We start from the raw sequence: 12,990 nt of genomic DNA on the forward strand, positions 1-12,990 counted from the left end.
TGTAGCCTGGTACCAGGTCTCTGCAGTGTTTTTGACTTCTTCTTTTTTAACTGCAAAGCTCTGCTGGATCAAGCCCACCATCAATAAATAGACTGAAGCTTTCAGGGTCAATGCTGGCCCCATAGTGGTTTATTTTCAGCAGATGCAGCAATATTTGCAAGCTGGTCAATTTCTTTGTAAAGCCAGTGTTTGGGTTTTGAGAATTAAAGCTGGCATTTTGCCGTTTTACCAAGATGAAATGGCATTAAAAACAAACTGAGTAACATTCACCAGATGCTAACTATGGGATAACCAGCCTCATATAACCAACATGCTTATGTCTAATTAATGAAGGGGTTAACACCATAGAGTGAGCTGTCCTGCCAGGGTTAGTGAGGTCACTCCCCCTCACCTATATCAATCATATTGTTGTACCTTAGTCTACCAGAGAAGCTCAATATGTGAGTAGGTCTGTGCCAGTTGTTTTAGTTCTGATCACATGGTTCTAACAAGCCTCTCTTGAGTTCTTATACCAATACTTTAATAACTTTTACCACTGTAAATAAGCCAAGTTTTACTGCCTGTGCAACTTTTTTCTGAATGCTGTATGGGAAGGCACATGAACCAGACCTTGAAGGGTTTGTAAGTAAACCAATTTTAACATGCCAAACATCTGGTCTTTTTCTATGCTAGGGGAAGAGGGAAGTTTTGGAACCCACAACAGTGTATATTTCCACACTCTACTTTGCTGCATATTTTGTGGTTTTAAATCTCTGCTGGGGTTCTCTCACCAAAGAGTATTTGCCCCAAACCTGGGTCTTGGCATCCAGGGAATTCTCCTTTCCATATACCTATTTTATTTTCCCTTGAACTAACAACAGAGAAGTTTTATACAACAATGTCCCACATCTCTGAGTAAGAAGAGCATAAATAGTAGGGCTGTGCATCAGACTAAGCATAACCAGAAACTGAACTGGTCCAAATGCAAAGTGGAATGTGTCTCTTCCACCTGCATCCACCTCAAAACTATATGTTTAATTAGGGTTTTTAAAAAATTAAGCATGTGGTTAGGAGGCAGGGTGGGGAGGAGAAACAGCATCTCCTTCCCCAAAAGAATGTAAGCTGCTTTAAAGTTTTGTTTTTAACAATCAAGCAGTATACAAATTGTATTAAATAAATGCTCTTGTGCGAATGTCCTGCTTCCAGACTTCCCATAGGCATCTGGATGGCGACTGTGGGAACAGACTGTGGATTAGATGAATCTTGGCTCTGATCCAGCCTGGCTCTTCCGTTTGAAGGACCTGGCCTCCATGCTTTTGATGAGTCTGACCACTGTCTCCTTCTGAACTGCATAGTCAGTGCTGGTGTTGAGAAGGAATTGTCAGAAAGATGGATGAGAGGAGATAATAAGTTATGTTTTGGAGAACCAGCAGCCTTTCATTTCTGGAAGGGATCCAGAGCCTCTTGACTGTCCCTTCTCCTGAGAAAAAGCATAGGCGAATTGTACTAATTTCTAGTATTTATAACAGCTAGTGCTCAAATCCCTCATTCTCACGTCTGTTTGCATAGCTAGCTTACTTCTTTGAAATAAGCAAAGGAACAATATCCATCATACCAAGTAGCTCCAGGAGCAAAAGGATGAATGTGGGCATTCAGCACAGTGCAACAACCAGCACAGCACTGGTGGGAAATATTTGAGTTAAGTGATGGGATTCAGTCTACAACAGCCAGTGGTGACCACCAACTTGGATGACTTTAAAAGAGTATTAGACGAATTCATGGGGGAGAAGGCTCTCAATAGCTACTAATCCTGAGGGATATGTTCAGGGCTGTCTTTACCCAGGGGTGCAAGGGGTGCAGGGCACACAGGCCCCAAATTCTGGGGGGGTGCCAGGTGCCCGCCACTGAAGCCACCTAAGCTCTTAACTATCTACCTGTTGTGAAATAATAAATACTTTTGATCAAGCTAGAAAAACAAAATACATATATACCTAGGTATTACCGAAATGTATACCTACTGTTTCACTAAAGGGCTTTCAACTTTGTGCACTCATTTACCAAAGACGCTTGTCGTTCACAACGGCGGCGCTTGTCAGACTCAATGATGGTGCTTGTCATTTTCAACGGTGCCACGCACATGAAATTAACTCTTACATCATAATAAAAGTTAATTTAGGGGCTAAACTAAATTTGAGGGTGCTGGGCGGATCTTTGCACCCCGGCGGTGCATATGCTAAAGATTGCACTGGAGATGTTCTGTCTCCACTGTTGGAGGGTGCATGGCTCTAAATACCAGTTGATGGGAGGGAAGAGGTGTTGTTGCACTCAGGTCCTGCTTGTGGGCTTCTCATAGGCATCTGGTTGGCCACTGTGAGAACAGGATGCTGGGTTAGATGGGCTGCTGGCCTGATCCAGCAGCCTCCTCTTGGCGTCCTTATTCTTTTTATGGATTCTTAGGAGAAAATGGAGGACATGGAGTAGCAGATGCAGAAGTGGGGGTTCCAAGGGATTGAGAGTGGGGAGAACAGGATCCCTGGGAAAGAAAAGTGGGTAAAGGGTTCTGGGAAATAGAGGTTTGGACAAGCATATCTCCCGGCTCCTTTGTTACAACCCATCTTTACAGTGACACTTCCATACATATTTCCACCATTTGGAAGGCATTTTACTAGTAAGTTATAAGGCATTAAAATATCAATTATTGGAAGGTAATAGCTTTATGTTCTCTTATGTAGCTCCAACATAAATGTCAGCGTTAAGAAATGATATTTCATTCTGGGACTAACAAATCAGAGACTTGGTGTATGGGGGAGAAATGATTGGAACTACTTGAAAGCTGCCTGAACCAGAGAAACTGCAAAGATATTTATATTCTTACGACGGAAGAGGGAAAAATACACCCCTGGGCATGTTTTAAGTGTCCTCCGTCTTTTGGATAAATGGTGGTGCTAAACAAAACAAAACAAAAAGGAAAAAAAAGAGGAAAGGGGGGAAATGAAAAGATGACCTTACAATAATAACCTCATGATCCAACTGAGGCTGAGCTTTCCAACATACCGAAATCATTTGCAATATGTTCTGAGTGGATTTTTTTATGCTGCTTTATAATTCATCTGCTTCCTTATGGACCCGAACAAAAAAGGGCAGGATTTCCTTCCCCCTCTTTCCAAATGATGTCTCGCATGTAGAATTGCCAGGGCACTCTCTGGGGTTCATGCAACCTTGCCTTGCCTTCACTCTCAAGAGGCAGTACACCTCTGAATATCAGCTGCTGGAAAACACAAGTGGGCAAGTATTGATACTTGTGGGCTTCCCAAAAGCATCTGGTTGGTCAACATGGGAACAGGGTGCTGGGCTACAAGGTCCATTGACTGTGAGGCTCTCCTGATGTTTTTCTAATGCAACCAGGAGTTCTGTAACCTGCTACACAAAGTCCTAGACCTATGGAGTGTCTGGTTTCTTCCATGAGTACCCAGTGTCTGACACCAGGTCAGGGCTAGGCATGAAATCTTTCAACCGAATTTGAAGCTCAGGACTGAGCCAGATGTTATGCACACCATAGGGATGCAAGTGAAAACCGTGTTGCTAGGACAGGATTTCTCATCCATCCTGCATCTGGAAACAGTTATGCCATGAACTGGCCCTCCACATTGATGGAGTGTGCAGCTATCAGTGGCTACTAGCCATTATGGCTAGGTTCTGCCTCCACTGTTGGAGGCAGTATGCCCCTGAATACCAGTTTCTGGGAATCACGTCCTGCACTCATATCCTGCTTGTAGGCTTCTCATGGATATCCTGTTGGCCAGGGTGGGAACACAGTGCTGGACTAGATGGGCCATTGGCCTGATCCAGCAGGGCACTTCTGGGGTTCTTGGGAGGAACAATGAAAATAAGTGTGGATATATTTCTGATATTCTACAGAACAGCAAAGGCTATCCATTGAGTAATGGTGATCCATTCTAGCCCATGGCAGTGAAAATACAGACAATGCTACAGAAATGCAAAAGCTGAGCCTTTTGAAATTCATATCCTTTGAATGTGAAGGTTTTTCCAGAGAGCCAGTCATGATGATAGTGACTCAAACATGAGGTCAAATGAGGGTTTTCTACACTTCTGTATTCCACCCTTCTTATACAGAGCTCAGGGTGGTGGCATAAATGGTTCCCCCCACCCACACACCCAATCCATTTTACCACCATAGCAGTCCGGTGAGGTATGCTGGGCTGAAAGAGGTGACCAGCCCACAGTCACCCAGTATGCTTTGTGTTCGAAAAGAGGCTTGAATCTCCTTGTTGTGGACTAGAAGGCAGAGGGAACCTCTGGTCCTCTATATGTTGATGGACTCCCAACTCTCATCAGCACCAGCCAGCAATGGTCAGGGATGATAGCAGTTGTAGCTGAACAACATCTGGAGGTCCACAAGTCCACTACAGTGGTACCTCGGGTTAAGAACTTAATTCGTTCTGGAGGTCTGTTATTAACCTGAAACTGTTCTTAACCTGAGGTACCACTTTAGCTAATGGGGCCTCCCACCACTGCGGCACGATTTCTGTTCTCATCCTGAAGCAAAATTCTCAATCCAAGGTACTATTTCTGGGTTAGCGAAATCTGTAACCTGAAGCGTCTGTAACCTGAAGTGTCTGTAACCAGAGGTACCACAGTATTCCTTTCCTGGGATAGACAATACATGGACCAATGCTTTAACCTGGCAGCTTCTATGTTCCTTAGCTAATAAACAGCCACTTTGAACTGAAGGAACAGCAAAGTCTCCTCATGTTAGTCATGCATCTCCCATATGAATATTTGGCCACGGTGCAAGCTTTATTACATTGCAGAGTCCAGCTTAGTGCAATCTTAGTTCCATCACAGGACTGACAAAAGGATCAGAGTGGCACAGAATGCATAAACATTTGATGTAACCTATGGGTCACAATAAACATAGGACTCTAGCATGAGGCATGGAAAAGCAGCAGCCTCAGATTTTACAGATTCCAAGTGCCTTGAAGGGTAGCAGAGTTAGGAGGGGGAAAAAACAGCATACTTTTGGGCAACATAATCCATTGTTCTGATCTTTTGTTCTTTGACACCCTGGTTTCCTTCGAGAGGAATTGGGGAGATAGAAATTTAAAGTATAAATAAATAAACAAACAAACTCACTAGAGAATCCTCAGCCATAAGCCTCATGGAAATTAATAGGCCTTCTTCCCATTTCAATGATGTTATAGCTAGAGAATTGCCTTCTGATCAAGTGTGTGTGGTGTAGGAATGTCAGAGAAGTCTGGTGAAAATGGAGCAGAAATTGCCAATGTTCGTTTATTTCTCCCACGTCCTGAATGGAAATTGACCCAGCAAAAATTATCAGTATTTGTTGTTATTGTTTCTTTCGGTCCACAAAACGGTACATTACTTCCCCTCCCCCATTGGTGCTGAAATGAATGGGATGGAATCATGTAATGACAACCTAATTTAGTTAATTAATTATGTACATTACATAAGTCACATACTTTTGTCACAGAGGACAGCAAGACAAATAACATAGTTTTTGGCTGAACACACAAACTGTGGAACGGAAACAGAGCTGCAAGCTGTATGCAGGATAGAATGCAAAGCAGAATACAGGACAGAATGCAAAGCAGAATGCAGGACAGAATGCAAAGCAAGGCCTTTCTACATCCCTTGTATGGTGGGGGAACCAACCAGATTTCCTGTTTTGAGCCTGTCCCTGGCTTAGGAGGGAGATTGGAGGTTGGGCATAAAGGTCAGAGCTACTCATGTTCTCACAATTTGCACTAAGAAGCTCTTTTGGCCAACAATGTTGGAGCAACATAAAAAGAGAGACAAAATATAAAATTTAAAAATTCCTTCCAGTAGCACCTTAGAGACCAACTAAGATTGTTCTTGGTATGAGCTTTCGTGTGCATGCACACTTCTTCAGATAAAAAGAGAGAATTAGCTTCCTTAAGCCCATCTTTACTTCTGGCCCTTCATGTTTTTGCTCTTGGTCATTGAGAAACAGCCTCTTGCAACATCCACCCATGTACTCCAGGTGTTGGTTTGGAAATGGCTGTCCCTTTTCTCACAAGTGGGATGTGTTTAGTATGTTCCAGCCAAGCAGAGCAAACCCATTTCCCTCCCTAATATTCCCTTCATATATACTCCTGTGTTTCTGTCCCGCACGGTTGTCCTGGAATTCTGTGTGCGCTTAGAACAGCTGCTCGGTTCCTCCTTGCTACGCTTCACTGATGCGTGGAGTGACAACTCTATGGAGTTTGTAACGAGCTTCATGGTCCCTTGAGTCTGATCATAAATTTGATTGCTAAATAATCATCCATCTATTTACTTGCTGCATCCAATGAACATGCCTTGTAGAGATAAATAATGGTGTTGCATCGCTGTGTTTCTTCCTCCAAGGAACTCAGAGCAATCTCTTGGGTTCTCAGGCAATTCCTCACTCAAACACTGATGAGGCTCAAATCTGCTGATCTTCAAGGGATGGAATTACATCAGGGTGCCTTCAAATTGTTCATTGTTGGGCCAATAGGAGTACTTAAAGCAGGAGTGGGTAACCCAGAGGCCACTTCCAGCCTCCCAAGCCACCAGAAGTGGCCTGTCAGGGCTCCCCCTGCCCCACTCCTGATCCAGTTAGGAAATGAAGCCCTCTTCTATTTTGAGAAGATCTTCAAAGAGCAGGAAGACAGGAGGATTTTTTTTCTTCCACCTTAGTGATAAGTACCACAGCACTAAGATCAGTGATCTGCCTGCTCTGTAAGACTAAAAGGCAGTATTTACACACACACACACACACACACACACACACACACACACACACACACACCAGCACTAGGATAGGGAGAAATGTTTCCTTTTTATTCTTAAAAGCATGCAGACTTAGTTGTAGACAACACTTGAAGGGCACCAGGTTGGTGATGCCTGGCTGAAACTCATACCCCAACCTGTGTTTTTAGTACTTCCATTATTACACTGTGTAACCCATAATGGGGACACTTCCATGATTCAGGCTGGCAGCCTGGCTGAACCTGTTGAATTCCTAAAGAACATGCTGAACTCACAACGGTACAGCAAATGAACTGAAGGCCTCTGACAAGGCTGAGGAAACTTTTTTAGCCTGAGGGCTCCATTTCTTTTTGGACAACCTTCCAGAAGCCACATGCCAGCTCTGGATACATCTAAAAGCAAACATGGGAAGAGCAATGAATGTGACTCTTGCCTTTGTACAGTTGCTCATGTTCTATCCATGTAAAAGACACACACACACACACACACACCCCAGGGCTGGCCCAAGACATTTTGGCACCTGAGGCAAACCACAGAATGGTGCTCCCCTACCACCCAGCCAGGGAAGAAGGGGCAAGTGAAGATCTACATCAGGAGATATGATCACTGTTGGAAGCTCTGCCAGTGACTGAGGCCTTTGTGAAAAGAGCCCCACCCTTAAGGATGTTAGAAAATTCCAATGAAAACAGAAACAGGACCTGAAAGTGCCAATGCTCATAATTCATCCCACCTTCAGAACAAAAATCAATCCAGTAAATACAATCAGTATCCTCTCTTGTTGTTGTTGCTTTCAGTTTGCAAATGATACATAAATGACTACAGTTTCCCCCTATTTGCACCGTGTTTCCTTTGCAATGAAATGAACGTAGTGGAAAAATATAATGACAACATATCTTACATAATTTGTGCAATAAATTACATAAGTTGAGCAATTTTGCCACAGCAGATAGTCAGACAAAGAACATAGCTTTTGGCAGATGAACTGCAGTGAATGGAAACAGCGCTGCTGAATACAGGAGGGAATGGAAAATGTTTCCCTCTTACATCCATACTCATGCCACCATGTACACTCAATGTGGTAAGCACAACCCACGCACCACCAAATCCCTCCATCAAAGGTTCACCAAAATTCTTCCCCCCGCTTGGCCTTTCCACAGACCACTTCACCTTACATTCCCCTTGAAGCACCAATAAGCACAGTACAATTATAAGCTGCCTAGATAGGGAGGCCACAAAATGTTAGCTGCTCAAAGTTCTTTGGAAGAAGAGCAGGATATAAGTGGAATGAATCAAGCCAAAGAAACACACAGCTGTTTGGCCTAAGAATTTTTCTGGCAGGCGGGTGAGATCAGATGTGGCAATCCTAACCCCACAGCCCATTGTGTACTATGAAAACTTCTGTCCAATATATCCTAGCAGAATGAGCCTCCATGTAATTTAATCAGAAGAATGAGCTGGATATGTTTGCAAGAGCTAATGTTTGCCCTTCTGAAGGTTGGAGATTTGGTTTTAATTAAATTACAAGTGCTCCTTGTTAATATAACCAACGAAACATTTATTCTTTGGCCCCAATTCTTTTTCTCCTGCACGCAAGATCTATGCCCAGTTCCTCAAGCAAACAACCAAGTCTTTTTCAGGGCTCAGCCCTACCATCTCAGGAAAAAAAACACTGAAGTAGTTTTAAAGAGTAACAATCACTCCATAATTTAGTTCATGCTTGTATTTTTCATCATGGGTTGGAAGCACCATTTGGAATTTCTCCTTCAGCAATCAAAATGTTTTAGGTCATTCCTCACCTTCTCTTTTCAGCTGCTGGTATGAGATACACCTATACAGTCGAACCCATCTGCAGTGTCATATCATTTTAATCAGTCATGGCTTCCCAAAGTTCAAAGTCCTGGGAGCTGTGGTTCCTTAAGGGTGTTTTGAGTTGTTAGAAGACCTTTATTCCCCTCACAAAGTTACAATTCCCAGAGTCCCCTGTGAAGAGGGATTGTAGTTCTTTGAAGGGAACAGAGATCTCCTACAGTAAACACTCTCAGCACTGCTAACAAACTACACTTCCCAGAGTGTGGGGAAGCCTTAGCTGTTCAAAGCAGCATGATACTGCTTTAAAAGTACAGTGCAGATGAGGCCACACTTACAGTGTACATTGATGAATTTTGACCCTGAGGTTTGTGAGTATTTTGCTGTCTCCTTTTATGTGCTGTTTGCAGGTAGGGAAGGGGTGTGGAAGTGTCTGCAGTCTTTATTTTCCGTCCTCCACACACAGTGAGGGTCAGCTTACCCTTAATGACACTGCCACACAGATCTGATTGGCTATATGGTCTGATGACATCATCACGTTAGCTACAAGTAGTTGGGATTGGATAGTGATTTTGTGTGGGTCTTTTTTGAAAGAGAGAGAGAGAGAATGGCACCTGCATGGATAGTATATAAAGAAGGATGAAAGACTTACACGCAAAATTTGTTTTCCAAGCAAGCATCACAGTACCTTGTAGAGGCCATGGCTGCATCCGCAGTAAGTGCTTTCCATGGTGTAGCTCCTCTGCACTCCTATTTCCCGCCAAACCACCACCCGGGCTGTCGAGTCACGTGACTTCTCTACCAGGAAGCTGCAGCTGCTCATGAGAAATACAGGAGCTACTTTATCCAAGATCTTTGGCAGGGTCTGCAACAAATACACACACACAATAAATCTATAATCATTTAAATGTGTTCATCGTTGGATAAACCTACCACATTTTATCTACCTTTCCATCCACTTTTTTTTCCTCCAAGCAGCTCAAAATAGCACCTGTGGGTTCTTCTGTTCTCCTCCAGTTTATCCTCACAACAACCCTGTAAGGTAGGTTAAGCTAAGAGACAGTGACTGGTCCAAGGTCACATCATGGCTGAGTGAGAGTGAACCCTGCTCTCCTAGGTTCTAATTAACCACAACACCACATTGTCTATGACAGTGCATATATGAAACCTGTGATGTAGTGGTTATGGGATTGTGGTGTGATCTGGGATACCCCCAAATTTAAAACTGGGAACTGGTCATAGCTCAGTGGTAGAACATCTTCTTGGCTTGTAGGGGTCCTAGGTTCAAGGTTCAATCCCCAGCATCTTCAGGTAGGGCTGTGAATGTCCCCTGTCTTAAACCCTGCAGAGTGACTTCCTGCCAGTGCAGGCAATACTGAACATGATGGACTAATGATCTGGCTTGATATAAGGCAGCTTCCAATATTCTTCTCTTATCTCAGTGATGAACCCATTGGGTGTCCTTATGCAAACCAGTATCTCTTGACCTCAGTCTTTGTCCATCTGTATTGGTTGTTGCAGGATTGTTGCAACCCTCTGTTCAGCAACTGGTTTTCCTGGATGACTACTCTGGGCATGATGGTATCTCGGTCCTGCCCCCGCTTTCAACATACAGCTAGCCGAGTAGCCTGCCAGCAAATACTTCTTCCCAGATACTCCATTCTACACATCTCTTTTCAGTTTCAGACTGACAACTAAAGAAACAGGCAGCAGCATTCAAGAAACCAGGTTTGGTCCAGAGGCTTCATGTTGCTGACGGATGCCCCTGTTGTAAGAATTGCTAAAAGTTTGCAATCGTTTTAAAAAATGAATGAAATACAAAAACAAAGGAGCTCCATTGGCTTCAGTCATTTTATTTATAGGATTGAATGGGAATTCAAATGAAGGAGTCCCAAATGTGTTTCAATAGCGCTGCTGGGACTCAAGAAAGGTTACAGAGAGGACAAGGAAAAGAGCAATTAGGCTGTGATGGGGGGACCTTTTTAATTGCTTCTTCTAAATAGAGAGCTTTTGTCCTATCTATCTGAAATCTGGGCGAGGAGCATAATGCTTAAAAAAATCATGCCAGCAGGATGAAAATAAATCACAAGAAATAGAAGACAGGCTAGATCTCCCACTGAAATCGTTGGAAAATAACACTGAATGGAAGTTACATAAACCAATTATCTGGTTCTGAATTAGTAGCAACAGAATAAAAGAGTAATGGGATGTACTAAACATTTAATAATGAAAACGTATGGCATAACTAACCAGGAAAAAAAAATTCTTACACATCCCTGACAGTTAAAGAGATAATGTACAGGAAACACTTTGAACATATGGGAAAAATACCATAAATGATATGATTGATGTGATTGGATTTATTGGACTTGTATATAGCTTTATACTATACACACAAACACACACACACAACAAAATAAAAAAATAAAAAAAATCCTTCCAGTAGCACCTTAGAGACCAACTAAGTTTGTTCTTGGTATGAGCTTTCGTGTGCATGCACACTTACTATTATATATATGACGCAATAAAACAAATTTAAACAATACACAATACCATTAGAATAACCATTGTAAGCACATGTGTAAGTGTGTGTGTGCGCACACGCACACACACTAAAGTCCAGATTAAGAAACTGTAACAGAACTATCATTAAAGCTGTCCATATGCCAAATGCCCTGAATTCACTCATTCATTCAAGGATTTATATCTTCCCTTCTAATGCAATGCATTACTCAGGTCAGCTTTCAGCAATTAAAATATCACAATTCTTCATAAAACAACAGTACCGATCATGTAATGCAATATAAAACAGAGGAAGGTTCAGGAAAGGGGGGCGGGGACAGAATTCATCTGCTTGGAAAAGCAAAACCCTCCAGGAAGAAATTTGAAAAGTCTTAACCCATTCATCAAAAGACAGCAAAGTAGAGGTCTAGATGCACTGCATGGGGTAAGGGGCGCCACAACGGCTGTACCAAAAAGGCATTTTCTTTTGTTGTCACAAACTATGGTTCCATCATGGGGGGCAGGCACTAAGAAGGGCATATGCCCCAAAGCCACATTCACAGCAAACCTTTAAAACACAATGCTGCCACATAACCTCCAAGTGTCCTGATTTTCCAGAGATGGTCCCAGAATTGCGAAAGCTATCCCGGATTCTGATTTTATCCCGGAATGCCCCTATTTCCCCCTGGCGGCTCGACTGCTGGAGAGCAGGTGGGGAGGAGAAGAAGCTGCTGCTGCCAATGCCCAGCCTCGCATGACGTGTCGGCTCCATGGGGCAGGCAGAGGGCAGGGTCCCTTGGTGGGAAGAAATGGGGAGAAGAGCAGAGTGCAAGGAGTCTTGATTGTTTTTTTAAAAAAATGCTTTAGTGCGTCTGCGTCCAGGGGCGTCTTAGCCATAGAGGCTAGTGGCACAGGGCACCACAGCGCCAAGTTCTGGAGGGCGCCAGGGAAGAGGCAGAGGCTGGATGCGGTGCTTCCCGGCATCAGCTCGCCGCCCTCATCTGCCTCCGCCATGCCGCACCACGCCTGGAGCCTCCTCCCCGCTGGCAGCGCCGCCCTCGCCCACCTCCACCATGCAGCACCATGCCTAGAACCTCCTCCCTGCCAGAGGAGCCACCCTCTAACCCCTCCGGCAGCGCCGCCCTCGCCATGCTGCGCTGCATCCGGAGCCTCCGTCCCGCCGGAGGAGCTGTCCTCCAGCTGCCGCCACCCCGGAGGGAAACGGGGTGGAGGTGGAGGGCGCCGGAGGGATCCTTGCACCACAGCACCAGATAAGCTTAAGACGCCCCTGTCTGTGTCTAATCATGCCCCTTTCTAAAATTTATTTATTGGTGTGTGATTTTCTTTTTGTTAATCTACCAAAGAATAAAATAAAATAAAATTGGGATTATGGAGTTTTCTCAGGGCGGTGGAGGGTGTGTGTGCTGTATCCCACGGTGGCGGCACTTGCACCGTCTTCTGACAGGAAATGCTCGGGGATGATGACACAAAAATAGGGGAATTGAGGGGGGTCAGTTGGCAGGGAGTGAGAAATGCCCCTGTTTTCATCTGAGGAATGTTGCAGGGTATGCAGCCACAGCTTCCCAAAAAGGAGGTTTAGTTATCAATGCCTCTTAACAGCAAATTCTGGAAATTGTTGCTCTGAAATAGGATTCTTAGCAGCCTTAACAAACTACAGCTCCCAGAATTCTCTGGGGGAAGCTATGGCTGTTTCAAGTGTTTATCATAGCGCTTTAAATGTATGGTGTTAATGTTGCCCAGATCTTAGGAAGCCGATAGGGTGCTTAGGGAGAAGGCAGTTAAGTTGTGGTATTAATACAAGAACACCTGGCACTATCATTCCCAACTTCTAGGTGCCAGGCTAAGACATTCCTGTATGCCCAGACATTTGTTCACAAACTTGGATCATAC

The 12,990-nt window shown here is 43.9% G+C and overlaps 1 protein-coding gene across 1 annotated transcript in view; it reads right to left on the bottom strand.

The window, feature by feature from the left end:
• The window catches only part of LOC117056935 (cytosolic carboxypeptidase 4-like), a 189,573-nt gene extending 177,343 nt beyond the window's left edge, over window positions 1-12,230 (bottom strand). The window contains exons 1-3 of the mRNA XM_033167634.1: window positions 12,146-12,230; window positions 11,675-11,874; window positions 9,266-9,442 (exon numbers count right to left, since the gene is read on the bottom strand). Of these exons, the coding sequence (XP_033023525.1) occupies window positions 9,266-9,442; window positions 11,675-11,874; window positions 12,146-12,230 (462 nt within the window). The remainder of the gene's footprint in view (window positions 1-9,265; window positions 9,443-11,674; window positions 11,875-12,145) is intronic.
• Window positions 12,231-12,990: the final 760 nt, after the last annotated feature.

This window comes from Lacerta agilis, chromosome 13, assembly GCF_009819535.1.
Source record: "Lacerta agilis isolate rLacAgi1 chromosome 13, rLacAgi1.pri, whole genome shotgun sequence".
Taxonomy (NCBI): Eukaryota; Metazoa; Chordata; class Lepidosauria; order Squamata; family Lacertidae; genus Lacerta; species Lacerta agilis.